The 20371-nt window shown below is 57.8% G+C and overlaps 1 protein-coding gene across 1 annotated transcript in view; it reads left to right on the top strand.

Annotated features, from left to right (window-relative positions):
- The window catches only part of LOC142403568 (scavenger receptor cysteine-rich domain-containing group B protein-like), a 138552-nt gene that overhangs the window by 29002 nt on the left and 89179 nt on the right, over positions 1-20371 (top strand). Inside the window, exons 5-6 of the mRNA XM_075489815.1 lie at positions 2530-2912; positions 6433-6747. Coding sequence (XP_075345930.1) covers positions 2530-2912; positions 6433-6747 — 698 coding nt within the window. The remainder of the gene's footprint in view (positions 1-2529; positions 2913-6432; positions 6748-20371) is intronic.

Raw genomic sequence — 20371 nt, 5'->3', positions numbered from 1 at the left:
AGTGCTGCAGCTTGGAGCTCTCCTGACCAGTGCCATGTTGGTGTTTGAAGGGGCTGCAGAGGTGAGGCTGGTGAATGGCGACAACGACTGTGCTGGGAGAGTGGAGGTGAAACATGAGGGCCAGTGGGGGACCGTGTGTGGTAACTACTGGAGCTTGCAGGATGCTGCAGTGGTTTGTAAGCAGCTGGACTGTGGGTCTGCTGTTGGAGCTCCTCAGTATGGACATTTTGGGCCAGGATCTGGCCCCATTTGGCTGGATGCTGTTGGCTGTAATGGCACCGAGTTGGCCCTGTCTGACTGCACACACAAAGGATGGGGTGAAAATAAGTGTATTCACAGTTTCGACGCTGGAGTGATGTGCTCAGGTAAGGGGACAGCTGGTTCTCCACCTTTGGATCTGGGACAGGGGAAGGGTCCTGGCTGCACCCTCAGGGAGCAACAAGCCAGGATCTGGCCCCACTTGGCTGGATGATTTTGGCTATAGTGGCACCGAGTCTGCCCTGTCTGACTGCCCACACAGAGCATGGGGTGAACATAACTGCATTCATGATGCTGATGTGTTCAGTTAAGGGGACAGCCTATTCCCCACCTCTGGGGACGTGACGGGGGAAGGAACCTTGGGTGTGCTCTCAGGGAGCAACAAGTGGGCACTGCAGCACTGTCCAGTGTGGTCGGTCACACTGCTGAGCTGGGACTGTCATTGCTGGTGTTCTCAGTGCCTGGGAAAAGCCCAGAGGGAGCCTAGCCCAGGCTGAACTAACCCTGCCGCAGTGTCTCAGCCCCTCTTCAGTCAGTGTCTTGGGCTGCAGATGAATCCTCCATCACTGCCCTGGGGTGTCCACTGATCCTCACTGGTCTCCACCCATTCTGCCAACTCCCAGACAACAGTGCTGAGGGTCCCTGTGCTAAAACAGAGGTTTTGGCAGCACTTTCTGACTCTATTGAGTGCCTTCTGTCACCTTCTGAGCCAGCATGAGACCAGGGGGACATGCAGGTCTCCTGTCCCTCTGCCTGGATGTTGGCTTGGGACCTGTGCACCTCTGGACAGAGCCCTGTGTGCCTGGCTGAGGACACCCCCTCCGAGCAGGCATCGGAGAGGGCTGGACAGGCACCAGCCATGGTAACAGCTGCACCATTTCCGTGCTCTGTGACATCTCCCCCTAACAGCAACCTCCCAACAGCCCAGAACAGCCCTGGGAGCAGGGTGCATTTCTGGCTGCGTCAAGGTGATGCTCCTGCCTGGTCACAAGCTCTGCAGGGGCTGAGCAGGCTGCAGCAGTCATTATCACCTGGGCCAGTTCTCCTGGACCCGAACTGCGCACACCACTGCAGTGCTGGTGGGACCATGCTGGGCAGCACAGGGCGCCTTGTGCAGCAGCAGATTGTGCGAGCAGTGCCTGGTGCTGCAACAGACATATAACCTTGAGTGCTGTGATGGTGTAGAGAAGGTGTGCAGGGGGGTGGGGTGTGTTTGTGTCACCAAGAGTCCTTCAAGAGCTTCCTCTGGGATGTTCAGTGGGTGGTTTGGTCACGGCTTGCTTGGAGGTGATGCAGGATGTGGTCCTGTATCTGTCAGAGGACTGTGGGTACTCCCAGTTAATTTGTTTTTTCCCAGGATTTGTCCGGCTGGTAGAAGGGAAGAGCCGCTGCTCAGGACGTGTGGAGATCCATGATGGGGACCAGTGGAAAACTGTCTGTGACTCCCACTTTGGTCCCAAAGCTGCTGACGTGGTCTGCAGGGAGCTGCAGTGTGGGGTGGCCCTGCCTGTTGCTGGGGCAGCTCACTTTGGAGAAGGGGTGGGTCCCATGTGGGATGGAGAGCTGCAGTGTGTGGGGAATGAATCCCTCCTGAACTCCTGCCCCAGGGGGTCCCGCAGGGACCAGCCCTGCACCCACATGAACAGCGCTGCTGTCACCTGCACAAGTAAGGACTCAGGGTGGGGTGTTGAACAGTGGTTGAGCTCCATCCTGAGGGGGGGCAGGTTGTGCCTGTGCAGACAAGGGAACTGGGGTACCTGTTCCCACAGGCTGGCAGAGAGGTGACCTTCCTGGGGCATCCTAGACAAGGGCACGGCTGGGCTGATACCCGAGGACAAGGAGGGGGCATGGGTTGGGAGGGCTCACTGGCATCATCCTGTTGCACCACAGGGGACACAGAAAGGCGTGAGGGTGGGGGATGAGCTGGGAGATGCCCAGGGCAGGCTGTGGTCCAGGGGAGCTCAGGACCTGGGCAGAAGCAGCAGTGTGTGCTTGGGGGAGCCGTGGTGGGGGCAGGTCTCTTCTCAGGGTGCTGTCTGGGGAGGAGCGGGTGCCCTGGGTGGGTATGAGCCGGGGGTCAGTTTGCAGGGGGCCGTTGGGGTGGAAGGAAGTGCCAAAGTCTGTGGGGCGACAAATGACCCAGCAGGTCTGGAGCTGGGCATCCCCAGCCTTGCACAGCCCGTGGGGATAGAACGGAGCCCTGCACTGCCCTGGGGACAGCTTGGAGGGCAGTGGGCTCCCACCCTGGCACCTCTGGCTCCACCCGAGCAGGGGTTCCCCCAAACGCACAGTGCTGGGTCTCAGCACTGTCCTGACTGGTCCTGTGTCAGTGTTTGAAGGGGCTGTGGACGTGAGGCTGGTGGACGGCGACAACCACTGTGCTGGGAGAGTGGAGGTGAAACAACAGGGCCAGTGGGGGACCGTGTGTGGTCACTACTGGGACATGCAGGATGCTGCAGTGGTTTGTAAGCAGCTGGACTGTGGGTCTGCTATTGGAGCTCCTCAGTACGGAGTCTTTGGGCCAGGATCTGGCCCCATTTGGCTGGATGATGTTGGCTGTAACGGCACCGAGTCTGCCCTGTCTGACTGCCCACATGCAGGATGGGGTGAAAATAGCTGTGTTCATGTTGATGACGCCGGAGTGATTTGTTCAGGTAAGGGGACAGCCTGTTCTCCACCTTTGGGTCTGGGACAGGGGAAGGGACCTGGGTGTACACTAAGAGAGCAACAGGCTAACGTCACAGCAGGGCCCGGTGTGGCTGGTTGAACTGCCGAGCTGGGACTGTCATTGCTGATGTCCTCGGTCCCTGGGGATGCCCAGTGGGAACCTGCCCCAGGGTGCCCCTACCCTGCCTGGTCCCCGAGGTGGCTCAGATGAATCCCTCTGCCCTGCCCTGATGTGTCTGTTGGTTCCCATCTTTCTCCTCCCTTTCACCCAGGACCCATCTGGGAGCAGTGAGGTCCAGGTCCCCCCATGCCAGAGGCGCCAAGAGTGACTCATGCAGCCACCCACAGCCTTGGGGAAGGGCATGAGATGGATGAGGAATTTTGGGTTGTGCCCCTGGCAGACAAGGGTCCCTTGGCCCAAGCAAAGGTATTGCTTGGAGAGGAGGAGTGCTGGGCATGGGCAGAGGAACAGGCTGGCACGTGGCACCTCATTCCTCCCCCAGGGTCACCCCACAAGAGCGTGTCCAGGGGGACAAAAGCCCGTCCAGGAGTGCTGCCTCGCTACCCAGCCTCTCGTGTCTGTCCCAGCCTCTGGCTGCCTTGTGCTTTTGGGTTTGCCAGCACTTTACTGGCTCTCCTCTGTACCTGCCCTTGCACTGGGAGCTCGTGTAAGCCCAGGGTTGCTATTCTGTCCACTCCTCTGCCCTCTGCCCAGCTGTTGGCCATGGACATGCGTGCCCAGCAGTGCACTCTGGTCATCCCTGAAGACCTCTTTCCCGGCAGGCGCCGGAGCGGGAGGCTGGCACAGACACTGACCATAGGTACAGCCTGACTGTACCTTTACCCTGTGACATGTCTCATCTACCAGCAGCACCCCAACGGACCAAGACCCCCCTGGTACGGGGTGCATTTGTGGTGGCACCAAGGAGTTCCTCACACTGGGCCCTGAGCTTGGTGGGGCAGAGCAGCCTGCAGCAGCCAACAGCGCCTGGGAGCATTTCCCCAGACTCCAAGTGCTCTGGCTGCTGCAGTGGCCAGGGACCAGCGCTGGGTAGCCCAAGGTCTCTGGGGCAGCAGCAGTTTGTCTGAGAGATTCCTGTGGCTGTGAGTTTGGGAGCGAAACAAGCCCACAAGTGCTGTGCTGATTTCTGAGGAGCAGCAGGGGGGGAAAGATGTTTTTGTGCCATCAGCACCCCCTGAGAGCAGCTGGCATGGTCATGGGGCTTTTTGCCTTTGATTACCTTGGAGATCAGATGGGACATGATCAGGGGACTGCCAGAGGGTTCTGGGAACACTCAGGGGTCCTTGTTTGCTCCAGGGTCTGTCTGTCTGGTCAGAGGGAATAGCCTCTACTAAGGATGTACAGTGATACATGATGAGGACGCTGGGAAAACTGTTTGCATCTCACACTTTGATCCCAAAGTTGCCAACATGGTCTGCAGGGTCTGCTGTGGGTCTGCAATAGACACATACCCTTGAGTGCTGTGATGGTGTAGAGAAGGGGTGCTGGGGGGCCTGGATGTGTTTGTGTCACCAACACTCCCCCAACATCTTCCTCTGGGCTGTGCAAGGGGCCATTTGGTCATGGCTTGCTTGGAGGTGATGTGGGAACGTGGACATTTAACTGCCAGAGAGCTCTCAGTTCTTTTGTTTTTCCCAGGATTTGTCCGGCTGGTAGAAGGGAAGAGCCACTGCTCAGGACAAGTGGAGATCCATGATGGGGACCAGTGGAAAACTGTCTGTGACTCCCACTTTGGTCCCAAAGCTGCTGACGTGCTCTGCAGGGAGCTGCAGTGTGGTGTGGCCCTGTCTGTCGCTGGGGCAGCTCAGTTTGGAGAAAGGGTTGGTCCCATCTGGGATGGAGAGCTGCAGTGTGTGGGGAATGAATCCCTCCTCATCTCCTGCCCCAGGGGGTCCCGCAGGGACCAGCCCTGCACCCACATGAACAGCGCTGCTGTCACCTGCACACGTAAGGACTCAGGGTGGGGTGTTGAACACTGGGGATATGCCGGGGGTCGGGGAAGAGGGCAAGGACCGTGCTGGACTGGGCGTGAGGACAGGAGGGCTGATGGGTTTTCTGCAGCATGAAAATAGTGCAGAGGGATAAGAAAGGCATGCTGTGCCTCTGGCCTCTCCGCCAGCTTCTGAGGGTACAAGAGCACCAATCCACCCTCAGCCCTCCTCTCTCCCCAGAGTACACAGGCTTCAGGCTGGTGAACGGCAGCACGGCGTGTGCGGGGAGGGTGGAGGTCCAGGTGCTGGGGACCTGGGGGACCCTCTGTGCCTCCCGCTGGGATCTCTCGGATGCCCACGTTCTCTGTCGTCAACTCAACTGCGGGTTTGCTGAGTCCCTTCCTGGAGGAGGGCATTTTGGGAAAGGACTCGGACAAGTCTGGAGAGACTCATTCCACTGTGACGGGACTGAAGTCCACCTGGGACAGTGCCCAGTGATCACCCTGGGGGCCTCACCGTGCTCCCATGGGAACAACGCTGCTGTCATTTGCTCAGGTGAGTGCTGGGAAAATGCTGCATTGAATCCGTTTGCCCCTTGTGTGTGACATGGCCACCCAAAGCAGGGGTCCCATGGCAGTACCAGGCTGAATTTCTCCCTGCAGAAAGCCTTGCTTTCCCAGGAGCTTTCTGGAGGGCTTTGCCAGCTCTGGCTGACGGCTCTACTGTGGGAGAGCTGAGGACTGAATGGAGGCAGGCACCAGCCCTCAGGGCAGCGGCTTAGTCCCCTGTGCCACTGCCAGGCCTGGGCTCCTGTGTTTCTTTCCTGTGGGATGAGCCCAGGACAGGGCTGCGGGGCTCTGCTCCATCCCTCTGGCTGCAGACAACCACATGCCATCCCCACGGAGAGCCCTGCAGAGCCTCATCCCATCACCCAGGCAGGAGCAGGAGCTGCCTGTGTGCCCCCAGCCACAGCAGAGCTGGGTCTGAGCTGGAGAGCAGGCACGGGCTTTGCCCTCTCCTCTTGTCAGCACAAGGCTCAGACTTGTCCTGTTTGGTTGGAAAAGTCCCCCTTGCCCTCCTCCCTGAAGGGTGCCATGCTCCCCAGTGCTGCCGATTTCTGTGGCATCTCTGCTCTCCCCAGGCTCAGCCGGCTTTGCATCCCTGCGGCTGGTGGGTGGAGGGAGCCGGTGCGACGGGCGAGTGGAGATCTTGCAGCGCGGGACGTGGGGCAGGGTCCTGGATGACCAGTGGGACGTGCAGGAGGCCAACGTGGTGTGCCAGCAGCTGCAGTGCGGACAGGCACAGGCAGCCTACAACCCCCCAAAGCCTGAGCGAGGGACGGGCCCCGTAGGGCTGCGAGGGGTCCGGTGCACAGGCAATGAGACCAAGCTGACCCTCTGCAACACCTCCCTGCCCGAGAGTGCACTGGCGGAAGGGGTTGCAGAGGACGTGGGAGTCATTTGCTGGGGTGAGCAGTGCTTCATGGGCCCCCCAGATGATGGGGTGTGTGGGTAGCCATGCCCTGACAGCCACTGGGGTTTCTCCCCACTGCAGGGAGCCGGCGGGTCCGTCTGGTGAACGGGTCTGGGCGCTGTGCCGGGAGAGTGGAGATCTACTACCAGGGCAGCTGGGGGACCGTCTGCGATGACGACTGGGACGTGGCTGATGCTGCTGTCGTTTGCCACCAGCTGGGCTGTGGAGGAGCAGTGGAGGCGGCCAGCTCTGCTCGGTTTGGGGAGGGATCTGGGCAGATCTGGCTGGATGGCGTGACCTGCTCTGGGGACGAAGCTGCTCTCTGGGACTGCCCTGCCAGGCCCTGGGGGCAGCACGACTGCGGGCACAAAGAGGATGCGGGAGTCATCTGCTCACGTCTGTGCTGGCAGCTGTGGTGGGAGACTGCTGCCGGGGAGGCCAGGACGTGGGGAGAGCCAGGCATGGCCAAGGCTGTCCCTGGCTGCCTCTGAGCCCTTGCCTGTGGCCGTTCTGTGGACACCCATGCACGGGCACCCTCAGTCCCTCTGGGGCTCCCTGGGGAGCTCAGCCATCCCCGAGTGTTAGCAGGAAGGGCAGGGGTGTCTGTGCATCAGGGACTTCTCTCTGCCCCCGGGTGCAAGGGGCACGTGCTGGCCCTGCCCCTGCCCGGCTGAGGGCCTGGGGAGTGCAGAGGTGTCCTGGCTCCCACAGCCCCACACCAGCCTCTTCCCCCTTCCTGCCTTTCCTCCCAGAGTTCCTGGCCCTCAGGCTGCAGAACAGCGACGGCTGCTCCGGGCGCCTGCAGGTTTTCTACAACGGGACGTGCGGGAGCATTTGCTCCAACTTGATGACTCTCAGCACGGTGTCGCTGGCATGCAAGGAGCTGGGCTGCGGGGACAGAGGATCCCTGGAAAGACGCCTGCCCTATGGCAAGGTGTCTGGCCCTGCGTGGCTGGATAATGTGCAGTGTGGGGAGAAAACCAGCTCCTTCTGGCAGTGTCCCTCCGCTGCCTGGAACCCGCAGTCATGTGAAGACCTGCGAGAGGAGATCCGCATCACCTGCGATGGTAACTCTGAGCCACTCGGGCACAGTGTCACCCCAGCTCCTGCTCCCCTCTATGCACAGCCAAATGCAGAGGGGCTATTCCTTTCCATGTCAGACCCTTCTGCTGCCGGTGGCACAAACATGACTGCAGCCACACAAGTGGAGCAGCAGTTGTCACCCAGGTTGCCATCAGCACCTGGGGGAGGCAGAGGCATCTCCAGGGGAGGTCTCAGAAGAGACCAGACAGGCTTCAGAAGAGCCTCCCCTCCATAGACACACTACTGCTGCTCTGTGAAGCAGGGACCTTTAGGGGCTGAGCAATCAGGGTCCCCCCAGTCCTGCGCGTGTCCCCTGAATGACCGGGCTTCAGTTGCTGCCATGACCAAGATGGTACAGGGAGGCACAAGAAGAGCTCAGCCTCGCTCTCTTCTGCACCATCCCATACATGCTGCTGCCCCTTCACTTCAGTGTTTCTTTCTTCAGGGACACGCCCAGAAATGTCCCCGGAGGCATTGGCCCCATGCCCCAACTCCACGAGCTGCACAGGTATTGAGCTGCTCCTCTGTGTCCCCTTCTTGTGTGGCAGGGCTCTGCCTGCTGTCTCAGTGCCATGGGAGGTCTTTGCCTTCTCCAGACAGGGAGAAGATTCGTGCCGTGGGAGGCGAGGACGGGTGCTCGGGCAGAGTGGAGGTGTGGCACCGTGGCTCCTGGGGGACGGTGTGCGATGACTCCTGGGACATGCGGGATGCTGAGGTGGCGTGCAGGCAGCTGGGCTGTGGTCCTGCGGTGTCTGCCCTGAATGAGGCTGCATTTGGGATGGGGCAAGGCCCCATCTGGCTGGAGCAGGTGGAGTGCCGGGGGACAGAGCCATCCCTGCAGGACTGCTGGGCCCGGCCTGGGGATGGCGGTGCTTGCCGGCATAAGGAAGACGCTGCCGTTCGCTGCTCAGGTGAGCGGCAGGGCTGGGACCCCTTGCTGGAGTATTGGCAGGGAGCTGGGGAAGGCCTTTCGTCCAATTGGCCATGGCATGGCCCCTGACCTCCCAAGAGCAAGAGCGTTCCTGCAGAGTGCAGGAGCCTGGTGCCAGGCAGGGAGAAGCCTCGGTGGAATTGGGTGTCCTCTGGGCAAGGCCCGTGGGGCCCTGCAGCCGCAGAGCTATCCCCTGGGCTGCCTGTCCCACCTGGGCTACCTGCCACCCAGAGCAGAGGCCCTGGGCCATGTCCCAGCCTCCCTTTCTAGCACTACTGGAGGGCCACTTTTGGGTGGGATGTGTCAGGGACATGTACAGACACACACGCGGTGTGTTGGGGAGGAGGCTCCCCGATACCTGAACACCCACCGCTCAGCCCAGCTCTTCTTTTCCTCCTCTGCAGCTCCACCCAGGACAGCAGCATCCCCAACCTGAGCAGGTAAATCATCCTCTTGCCTGAGGCTGGGTATCCCTGGGGCCAGGCTGTGACCCGCAGCTGGATGGAAGTGGCTCCTTGCTGGCGTGGGAAACTCCACGGAGGAGGCACTGGGGTGGTAGCGGTGGAGTTCGGGATGGTTGGAATGTACTCAGCAGGGTGGAAGTTTGCCCATCAGTCACCCCTGGGACCCTCCAGCCCATGCTGCCTTGTGTGATAAGAGTCAGGGCTGGCACTGCCCCCTCCTCTCCCACGCCTGGTGCTGCCCCTTCCATGTTCTTGCACATACAGGTCCCACTCGGGGCCGTTTGCCCAGCAGCGGGAGAGTCTCCATGCCCGTCATCATCTGCATCATCCTGGGGGCCCTCCTCTGCCTGCTCTTGGCCCTCCTGGCCGGGCGAGTGCTAAGGGCCAGGTCGGGACGCAGAGGTGGGTCCTTCCACAGCAGTCCCAGGGGGAGACGCCTCCTGGAAGGGCTGCGGGGTGCTGTGGGGTGTCAGTGAGGGTCACAGGCAGAGCTGGAGGGGGTGAGACTGTGTGCTACCACCTGTCCCATGCACTGCCCCATTGACTGCCTGGCTGTGGGGCACCAGCAGCAAGGGTTGGAGAGAGCCCAGAGGCATGGGGGGCTAGCACTGGGGCAAGGAGAGAAATGGCAGACTGGGGACGGCCAAGGCTGGCAGTGCTCTGGGTAGTGCTGGAAGGGGCTCTGGGGCAACAGAGATGACAGGAGGCGTGTGGGGCAGTAGGGACCATCTCTGAGGTGTCAGGTCCTCAGCGTGTCCCTCTGCCCAGGCCTGCCCAGCCCTGCCCACCCCATGGCAGGGCAGGGACCCTGCTGTAGAACCATGGGGCAGATAGGGAGCAGCTCCAGGTGGAGAGGAAACATGGGAGCTGCTCCAGGGTCAGACAAGGGGTGCACGTCCCAGGGGCCAGAGGACCATGAGCGCTGTCTCTGAAAGGATGAAGCGAGGGTGATGCTGCCCCAGATGATCTCCACAGCAATGTTTCCCTCACTGGGGGTGCGGCAGCCGTGCCTGGACAGTGCAGTGGGGCTGTGCTGTCAGACCAGTCCTGGGCTGGCCCAAGCAACAGGTCTGGGGAGCACAGTGGGATCCCATCACCCCTCTGCCTCTCCCTGGGCCAGCCCTGCCTCTGTCCCCAGGCTCCAGGACAGCTCAGGAGCTCTTTCCCGAGGCCGTGTACGAGGAGATCGGTTACAGCCCAGTGTGGGAGAAGCAGGCGAGGTTTGGTCGCTCAGGTGGGTGTGTGTCCTCCCTGGAGGCACATCTGCAGGACCCTTTCCCCTGGGCCCAACGCAGAGATGATCCCCTGAAACCCCCCACACTGTGGTCCCTGTAGCACTGGGGCCATGTTGTCTGTGGGGGAGTTTCCAGGGTGTGGGTCCAGGAGAGGAGCTTTCTCCCCACCAGCTTTGCCTGTCCCAGCTGCACAGCCCCTCTCTTCCTGCCCCTGCACCCCATGTGACACCTGAGGAATGAGGGAAGGGGCTGTCCTAGGGCAGGTCTGGGAGCACCTTTGAGACAGTGTTTGTCCTGGGGGAGACGGTTAAATTCCCCGCCCTCCTCCTCATGCAGCCCCAGCTCTGTGGGTCCCCCTTCCCCAGCAGCGCTGACCATGAGACAGGTCAGTGGGGCTCGCTCCATACCACCTGCTGTGCATCTCTCCAGGCTCCTATGCAGAGGAGTCCCTGAGCCAGCTGCAGCCCTACCCTGGGGACACCGAGGAGGAGGATGATCTGAGATCAGCACCAGGTAATGGAGACAGGAAGGTGTTGGTCTCCCTGTAGACATGTGATGGACAGAGGTGTCATTGAGTGTCACCATGAGAGATGGGGAGGACATGGGGGTCTCCTGTGGTGCTGCCAACACCAGTGTCTCGACCCTGTGTTTCCATGTGCATCGTCCTATCCTCTGCTCTGCAGGACATATCTTTTCACTGTCTCCAGCTCCCCTCTCCTTTCAGATGTTCTTGTTGTGCCTGGAGGCAACCCAGCAGATGGCTATGATGATGCCAAGGAGGTTCCTGACTTAGGGGAGGGTGCTGCTCCTGAGCAGGGAGCTTGGGAAATGCCCAGGGAGCCTGGAGCAGGGCCCAGGGATGCACTCGGAGGTGAGAGGGAAAGATAGCGCTGCTGGTTCCTGGGGTGCCATCCCTGGTGCCACCCCTGTCGCTATGGTCCTGACACCCAAACCTCCTGGGGAGGCGGAACCTGCCGCGGGAGTTTTCCTTGGGGGGACTGTGGGTGGGAGAAGGAGCCGAATGTGGTGAGGAGCAGGGAGGAAGGTGATGTACAGACCCCATGGGCCAACTGCACTGTCCTGCCTTGCTGCTTGCAGGGGGCAGCCTGCGCTCCCGGAGAAGTGCTGGGGTCCCTGGAGCTGAAGGAGACACCTCGTCCCTGTGCCTGGGGAGCATGGGCTATGATGATGCTGAAGAGGTGTCTGTGGCACATCCCCATGAGGACACAAAGGCTGTGACACCACATCTTGGTGCACAACAGTCCCTGAGCCCCAGGACAGGAGAGCCCATCCCTGCTGTGCAGCTGGGTGCAGCCAGGAGGGAGGAGAGCTCTGTGCAGCTGGGAGAGCTGTGAGCACCAGGGAAACATCTCCCTGTAGCACGGGCAGCAGAAACCGCCTGCAGTTTCCTCTATTTTTATTCCCGCTTTTACACTGTGCGTCCATATTGGTTCTTATTAAAAGTCTCTGAGGGCTTTGACCCAGAGCTGGGGCTTGCCTGCCCAGGTGTTGGGTCACCTCCCTGAGGCTGATGAGGGGGAGCAGAGAACGATGACACAGTGGTAGGCAAGGGGCACATCTCAGGGACAGCAGGCTCGGGGTCAGGCTGTGGGGCTGCGAGAGCCCATGGTCCCTGGGGAATGTTCCTGCTGAGAGAGACATTTCCATGCTGCTGGCCACGGGCAGTTTCTAGTCAAAATGGCTCTCTGGTAGGTCCTGTGGTGCACCCCAGCGGCAACATCCATTTCCTCACCCTCGGGTTTCCAGCTGCTCTTTGTCCCAGGCCCTGCCTGGGCCACGCTGGTCCCCCAGTGCAGAGGCCATGCCAGAGCTGCTATGTCAGGGTAAGCCCTGGGCTGTGGCCCCACAGAAGTGAGCCCTAAGGTGGCCGAGTCCCCTGAACACCCCAGCCATCCCCAGGGGGGATCATGGCCCACGGATTACCTCCCACAATGGTGAGGATGCAGCTCTGCTCCCCACTGCCCCAGCACAGGGTGCAGAGCCACTTTCTGGGACACACGGGCTGAGATTCCCTCTCCTCATGCTCTGCCAGGAGCCCAGTCTCCAGGGGCTGTTCCATGGGCTCCAGCCTGCACCTGCCTGAGGCTGGGGATTCAGGGCAAAAGCAGCCCTGGAGATGCAGGGGATTGAACCCAGGACCTCCCACATGCGAAGCAGGCGCTCTGCCACTGAGCTACATCCCCTTGACACCTGCCAGCAGGAGAGACACTCTCCTCCCGTGATGTGTCTATGACAAGCACAGTCCTGTTTTCTCCTGCGTGCCCAGGGACTCTCTGCAGAAAACAGCACTTGAACCCGTCTGAGATGGGGAAGCTGGGACTGCCTCTGTGCTGGGGCCTGATCCTGGCACAGAGCTGCACTGCACAGTGCTGCCCCTTCAACGCCTCTGCAGGGCAATGGGGCAGAAGGAGGCTCTTGCTGCAGGTGCTGCTCCCACGCTCTGGCCCACTGTGGGATGGGTCGATGGAGAGGAGAAAACCCCTTCCCCTGAGCCTCCTCTGCCACCCAGGGCAACAGCCCTCTGTGCCACATCTGTCCCCAACTCCACAGCAGGAGCAGTGCAACAGGGTGAGGGAAATGCCCTGCCTGGGGTGAGGTGCCCGCAGGCTCCGATGGCATCCTAGGGCACGCCGTGGAGGGGACGTGGTGGCAGAAATCTTATATCCCTCCTCCAGGCACCAGGCCTCCCCCTGCAGCCCTCTGTTCCCCAGCATCTCTGGAGGTGACTTGAAGAGCAGGCTTCCATCTCCATGGGGCTGGGCATGGGGGTTGGGCTCAGGGACCTTCCCATTCCTTCAGCGCTGATGACTGTCCTGGCAGCAAAGCAGTGCCCTGGGACAGCCCTGGCTGGGGTCTCTGTGGCAGGGTGGGTGAGTGTGTTCAGCTGGTAACTCAAAGGCTGATGCTTTGACCACATGCAGGGATGGTGTCCTCATGGTGGCACAGCTGGGACAATTGTGTTGCCCAATGCCATACCATACATTTTTTCCCTGCTGAGCCCCTGACTGGCAGAGAGGGTTTGGGGGAATCAAAAGCAGACCACAGTGCCTGTGAACTTCTGGAGTGGTTGAGTGGAGTTAAGGGGATGGACTGCTCACCTCTTCTGCTTTGCACACATGACCCCAAAACCCATCCTCAGCAATGACTCTCCCGTTCTTGCTCAAGAAAGGCGTAGAAGGACTCTTCTGGAGCAGTGATAATACTGCAGGCACTACCCCTGCGGCCAAGCATGTTCAAGCTCATGCTCAAAGCTGACAAGACAGTAACTGTGCTTGGACAGACAGTCTCTCCCTCTCACCACCTCTCACTTGCACTCAGTCACAACAAAAGCCAAACTCCTCTGCAGGTGCATCCCTAAGGAGCCAGCTGTGACGTAGCAGAACTGCACGGGGTTAAAACATGCACGTTGCTGTGCGACTGTAGTCCAGCACGTGCCATTCCTTGGGCTGACTGGGGAGAGGCTGAGACTGGAGACAGAGGGAGATGTGCTGGGTCACAGCTGTCACTGTGTTCCTGGGGGGCGAGCAGGGTTCTGCAGCAGCAAGAGGTTGCAGGAGGGGAGCCCAGCAGCTTGTTGGAGCTCATGAGCAGGTCTTTCTTCCTCTGTGCAGGGACTGATGGCTGTGAGGGGCTGCAGCTGGTCTAGCCAGTGCAGTCTGGTGGGTGAGTCTATTTGGGCACGGCTTTGCCAGCTGTCCTTGGCACATCAGAGGTCTCGCTGTGACAGACCTCTGGAGGGAGGATGCTGCCATTCAGGCCTCAGCTCCAGGGAGTGCCTCTCCCTGGGACTGGGGGGACAGTGGCCTCCCCCATGGGCAGTATGCTCTGGTCTGCAAGCTGAGGTCCAGGTGAAGGATGTGTGTGAGGAGGGGAGCAATCTGTGCACCATCAAGAATGACAAAGAGGAGAGAGACAAGATCTTTGCAGAAACCCCATAAAGCAAAGGTGCCAATTGCTGTGGAGCATGGAAGGAGGGACAGATGGAGAGCACCCCAAAGAAGCACTGAATGGAGAGTCCTGTTGAGGGGAAGGCTGGGGACTTGTGGAGCAAGAGGAAGGCTGCTTCTAACCCACAGATCTCCAGCTACCGTGCAGGGGCAGTGCTCTGGCAAGAGGTGAAGGAGCAAGGAGGGCCAGGGTAGGCTGGAAGAAGCAGGCAGGCTCTGCAAAAAACTGAGCAAAGATACCACTGTATCAGCCCAGCGCTGAACTAGGGACCTTTAGATGTTCAGTCTAATGCTCTGCCAGCTGAGGTACTTCAGACCTGCCCCAGCAGCCCTTGTCCCAGTTCCACCCCTGCCAGGCCACAGGCTGACACACACGAGGAGCATTCCTTGGGGAGGGTCCCAGGGAAGAGCTGTTCCTGGCCCTGGGCAGAGGGACCTGTCCTCTCCCTGCCTCCATGGCCAGGTGGGCTCCAGATTTGTGTGGAGGCCAGCTTACACTGGGCATGCCAAAATGTGTGTGGGACTTCAGTCCAAACGTGACAGTGGCAAAGCAGGTGGGCAGGCCAGGCACGTGTAACTGCAAAGGCTGAGGGTGGAAGAAGTGTGGGGCTGTTGGAAGACCTTATCTCCTTCCCCATGGAAGGCCTCCTGCCCACCCTTTTTTCCCCAGCTCAGCTTCACTCCTTTATTCCCAACTCTTCTACCTCCTCCCCTCTGAGCAGCGCTAGGCCATGGGGAAGGGGGGTTGTGGTCAGTCCAGAACACTTCCTGCCTGCTGCTCCTTCCTTCTCACTCTTTTCCCATGGGGTCCCTCCTACAGGCTACAGTCCTTCAAGATGAACCTGCTCCACTCTGGGCTCTCCACAGGCCACAGTTCTTTCAGGAATTACCCAAATTCTCCAGCATTGCGTCCTCCATGGACTGCAGGGCTTACATTGTCCACCATGGTCTTCTCCAGAGGCTGCAGGAAAATACCTGCTGTGCTGTGGTATTCTGCTTGGGCTGCAGGGGAATATCTGCTCTGGTGCCTGGACCACCGACAGGGTGGTTCTCCTCCTTCTTCACTGACCATGGTGTTTGCAGGGCTGTTTCTCACACTTTGTTTTCCCCCTAACTCCTATTCCAGTCTGGCACTTGTGCCCCTTCTTAAATACATTTTCACACCCGTTCCACCAGCTTTGTTGCTGGGCTCAGTTTTGGCCAGCGGTGGCTCTATTTTGGAGCTGGCTGGACCCAGCCCTGTCTGGCATGGAGGCAGCCCTTGGTCTTCTCTCACAGGTCACACGTGCAGCCTCCTCGCTACCAAAACCTGGACATGGACACCAACGCACTGTGTAAAACTTTGCCTTGCTAAATGACGTCCCCTGGTCCTCCCTCATCAAGAGATCCAGCCTAGTTGCTGGGGAGGAAGAGAGAGCAAGAGAGAAGGCCTTGATGCTGTGAAAGCACTCTTCCGCAAATAGCTACAACACTGGTGTATTATAAACACTGCGTTGGTCACAAATCCCAAACATGGCACCATACAGGCTGCTATGCAGAAAATTAACTCCATCCCAGCCAAAACCAGCACAATGTACCTGGAAATATTTCCCAGGATTAGCTGCTCAATCACCTTCCCAGGGCTCGGGGAGAGGCTGACTCGTCTCTTGTTCCCCAGGTCCTCCTTCTTGCCCTCCTTGAAAATAGCAGTGACATTTGATTTCTTCCAGTCTTCGGGCATATCCCCATCTCAATGCTCGGTAAAAGATTCTTGGGAGTGTCCTCGCAATGACATCTGCCAGCTCCCTCAGCCCTCATGGGTGCATCCCATCAGGGCCCGTGGACTCCTGTATGTCCAGTTTGCGTGAGAATTTCCTGACCTGATCCTCTTCCAGCAGGGCTATGTCTGCCTGGCTCCAGGCTTGCCCCCCTCATCTCTGGCACCTGGTATTCCTGAAGGCTGGTCTTGGTAGTAAAAGAGGAGGTGAAGAAGGCATTCAGTACCTCAGCCTCTTCCAAAAGAAGGAAGAGGCAACAGGAGGCAGCAGGAGAAGGAGGAGGCAAGAGGAGGACAAGGATGCAACAGAAGCAACAGGATTAAAAAGAGGAGGAGGGAAGGAGGTATGAGGAGGAGGAGGAGTCAACAGGAGGCCACAAGCAAAGGATGAGGAGGAGGACTCAACAGGAAGAGGAGGCAATGGGATGCAAATGGAGAATGAGGCAATAAGAGGCAAGAGTGGGCAAAAGGAGGGAAGAGGAGGGAAAAGGAGATGGACATAACAGGACGTAAAGGACACAAGAGGAGGAAACAGGAGGAGGAGGAAGACGCAACAGGAGGCCAACGGAGTTAAGAGGAGGAGGTGGAAGCAAAAGGAGGCAAGAGGCAGCCACTTGAGGCAAGAGGAGGAGGAGGAAAAAGAGAAGGTCCCCAGATGCAACAGGAGGAGGAAAAGGAAACAGAAGGCAACAGGAGGAAAAGGAGGTGGCAAGAGGACAAAAGAGGAGGGAAAAGCAGGAGGAGAAGGAGATGGAGAGAAGAGGAGAAGACAAGAGGAGGAGGAGGAGGAAGAGGCAAGAGGAGGCACCAGGAGCAGGAGAGGAGGAGGCAACAAATGGAAACAGGAGGCAAGAGGAGGAAGAGGAGGCAACCGAAGGCAAAAGGAGCGGGAGAAGGGAATAGGAAGCGGAGAAGGAAGGGAAGGAGGAGGCAACAGGTGGTAACAGGAGGACACAGGAGGAGGAGGCAACAAAAGGAGGAGGCAAGTAGAGGCAAGAGAAGGAAGCAAGAAGAGGAGGAAAAGAAGGAGGAAGCAACAGAAGGCAAAAGGAGGAGGAGGAAGACACAGAAGGTAACAGGTGGAGGATGAAGAAGAGGAGGAGGAGGAGGAGAATTAGGAAAGGTCAAAGCAGGTGGCAAGAGGAGACAACAGGATGAGGAGGAGAATGTGGAGGAGAAGGAGGAGGAGGAGAGGAGGAGGCAACAATGAGCAACAGGAGGTAAGAGCAAGAGGAGGAAAAGGAGGCTGCTGGAGGCCAGAGGATGCACCATCAGGAGAAAGAGAGGGAGGTAAAAGGAGGCAGAGCAGGGAAGAGGAGGAGGAAGAAGGGGTGGAAAGAGGAGGCAAGAGGAAGCAAGAGGAAAAGGATGATGAGGAGGAAAAGGCAAGAAGAGGAGGAGAAGGAGGAGGCGGCAGGGGCAACAGGATGGTGGGGCAACAGGAGGCCACAAGAGGAGGAAGAGAAGGAGGAAGCAAAAAGAGGCAAGAGGAGGCAACAGTAAGAGAAGGAAGCATAAGAGGAGGAAGGGGAAAAGGAAGAGAAGGAGAAGAGAAGGGGGAGGAGGTGGAGGAGGAAGAAAAGGAGGAGGAAGAGAACGAGAGGAGGAGGAGAAGGAGGAGGAGGCAACAGGAGACACGAGGAGCCAAAAGGAGAAAGAGGCCTAGGATGCAACATTGGGTCAGCACCAGGCAACAGGAACAGGATGCGGAAAAGAAGGCAAGAGGAGGCAAGGGAAGGCAACAGAAGGAGGAAGAGGAGGCGACAGGGGGTTGAGGAGGAGGAGGAGCAGGAGGAAGCAACAGGAGGTACCAGAAGGAGGAGAGAATATGAGGCAAGAGGAGGAGGAGGAGGCAACAGGAGGCAAAAGGTGGACAAGGAAACAAGAGGCGACTCCTTTTGCCTCCTCCTCCTTCTGCGGTCTCCTTTTGCCTCTTGGTGCATTCTCCTCCTCCTCCTGCTCCTTTTCTTGCCTCCTGTTGCCTCCTGAGCTCCCCTTTTTTCCCTCTTGCCTCCTCTTCCTTTTTCCTCCTACTGTTGCATCCTGTTGCTTCCTCCTCTTCTTGCCTCCTCTTTCCTCTTATTGTCTCCTGATGCCTCCTCCTACACCTCCTCCAGATTTCTGCTCTTGCCTCCTCTTGCCTCCTACCTCACCTCCTCCTCCTCCTCCACGTGCCTTCTCACTAACCCAGGATCTGTCCGTTGGCCACCTTTGGTTCAAAAAGAAACTACTCCTCTCTTCCACCTCCCCCTCCTCAAAAAAGTAGGGTAAATAGATATGGAGCATAGATGACTTAAGGACAGTATTGTAATCTTCACCTGATAGCAAGGAGAAGAGAGGGTACAACTAATTCCAAAATATCCTTGAGAACTTCATTTTTCCTTCTCTCCAAAGCTCAGCCTGCGTACAGCTTGAAAGGACTACCTCAAATCTCCGCAACCCAAATCCCTCCAACCTTTTCTCAGCGAAGGTCTTTTAGCCTTTTAGCACTTCTGCCCGGCACTTCAGCACACTGCCCAGTCTCTGGTTTTTAGCTGGGTGAAGTCAAGGCACTCCCTTGCAACGCCTTCCCTACAAAAGCCTTCTCTTCATGCTGATCCCACTTGTATCACCTCAGGCTATGTACGGCTCCATCCTCCTTCTGCAGAGCTCCATTGCATGGGCAGTTTTCCTCTTTCTTTCATGCTCATTCACCTTCACAAACTTTTTGTATTTTATGCATAGCAAATATTGTCTGAAGCAACACATCAATCCCCCACAGCTTCACCCATTTCCCATTGCAGGCTGAGATATTTCTCCTCTTTGAGCAGACATTGTGCAAAGCTGCTCCACAGATGGAAACACACTTCAGTGCTGCATATTCATTTGGGCTAAGAAAGACATTAACATATATTCTGAGCTAGTTTTTCAAAGACACAGTTTCCAAGTGGCAAGCAGATTCAGTACATAAATGCCGCGAGCCAAGAGAGAGGGGAAACTAGGGGAAGCTGTATTGTCTAGACTCACAACTTCTCTGTCAGTGAAGTCCCACAGCCTGGGGGAGGTTTTCAGTAGTTGGCCCTATGGGAAGTTTTGTTCCTTGGGCCTCTTGGCTCGAGCCTGCTGCATTCACTTTCCCAGCAAAGGGAAAAGTTCCAGTTCAGCTATGAAGCTTTTGCCCATGCTGCCTGGAGAGCCAGGACACTTGTGTCACACAACAGCCAGTGTCAGAGTGAAGCTGGAGGAAGTGTGAATTGGAATGACTTGGGCTGAAATGGAAACTCAAATGCTGAGCTGTCAGGACCACATTGGCTGCAGTTAGATGTAGGTTACCTGACACCCCTGTGACTTCAGAGGAACTCTAGTTGGCAGAGTTCCTCACAGCCCTCACTGGGGGCAAGGTGTCAGGGAGAGGGGAGCACATTTCCGTTTCCCACATCCCAGGACAGCGCCCAAACCATCCTCCCCCCCTTGGCCTCTGGCATCTCATTTCTTGAGATGCACATTGGCTGGGGCTTCTGGCAGTAAACCTTCAACAACCCTTCAGGTGCTTGGGTGATTTCCTTAAGACGATCAGTATCTAAAAAAGAAGAAAAAGCAACACAAAGCAACCTACAAACAACCCGCCAACATGAATCTGCCTAAATCTCAATAGCTGCAACATAGCAGTTTGCATCTCTGATAGCCACTCTGGGCAATGCCAGTTCAATCAGTAGTTGCAATGTAAGCCATCATACCCCATCCTCAAGGACAACTCTAAAGCAGTTCAGATGAAGGGTGGTCTTTGAAAAGTCACTGGTTGCATCCCCAGCTGGCATGGACACTGCTGATTCCCCACTCCACAGTGGCAGCTCTTGGATGCCTTCTCGGGACACACTTCTTGCCAGGAAGCCGCAGTCATGGGGTTATCTCACCTGGTTCTTACTGGCACTTCACTCAGCATCCATTTTGCTGTACATCTTTCTTTTCTGTGTCTACTCTGTCCACACATCAGAATCACAGAAAGACAAACACTTCATAAAAGTTTGTCATAAAGCCCTTGTTACAGGAAGGAAGTCTCCCCATCAGATCTGGAGGGAGCCAGGAAGATTGCCATCAGCACTAGGAAGATCCACGAAGCTCAAGGCCTTTTCTGAAGTGCAGCAAATTCTTGCAACCATGATTTGAGCCTGGAAGTGGGAAGGCGTTGATGTGTGTGGGTGGAGGAGGAATAAGTGTGTTGTGGGAGTATGTCAGGGCCCTTGCGCAAATCAAGGATGGTGGATACATTTCCACCTTGTGCACATGCATCCGCCGAGGAAATGGGGAAAGCCCGCTGCTGGGGCTGGATGGGCTCAGTCATGCCCCATGAGCTGACCTTGCTCTCTTTTGCAAGGAAGAAGAAAATAGGAGGACTCAGTTTGCAATATCTAAGTCAGCCAGTGGGAAACAAATAAGTAATGATGTTGTTGGACGGTGGGTCAGATTATGAGAAGGAAAGAACGGGGAAGTACTGATTTCTATGTTTAAAAAATGGGGAAACTGAGACCCAGCTTGTGTATGTTTCTTCTGCAGAAAGATCTACTTTTTTTTTCCGAGGGGCTGACCCTATCAGACTAGCTTTC

The sequence above is a fragment of the Mycteria americana genome, unplaced genomic scaffold (genome assembly GCF_035582795.1).
Source record: "Mycteria americana isolate JAX WOST 10 ecotype Jacksonville Zoo and Gardens unplaced genomic scaffold, USCA_MyAme_1.0 Scaffold_39, whole genome shotgun sequence".
In the NCBI taxonomy this organism is placed as follows: domain Eukaryota; kingdom Metazoa; phylum Chordata; class Aves; order Ciconiiformes; family Ciconiidae; genus Mycteria; species Mycteria americana.
The sequence above is the reverse complement of the archived record's forward strand: the minus strand, read 5'-3'. Positions and strand labels throughout refer to the sequence as shown.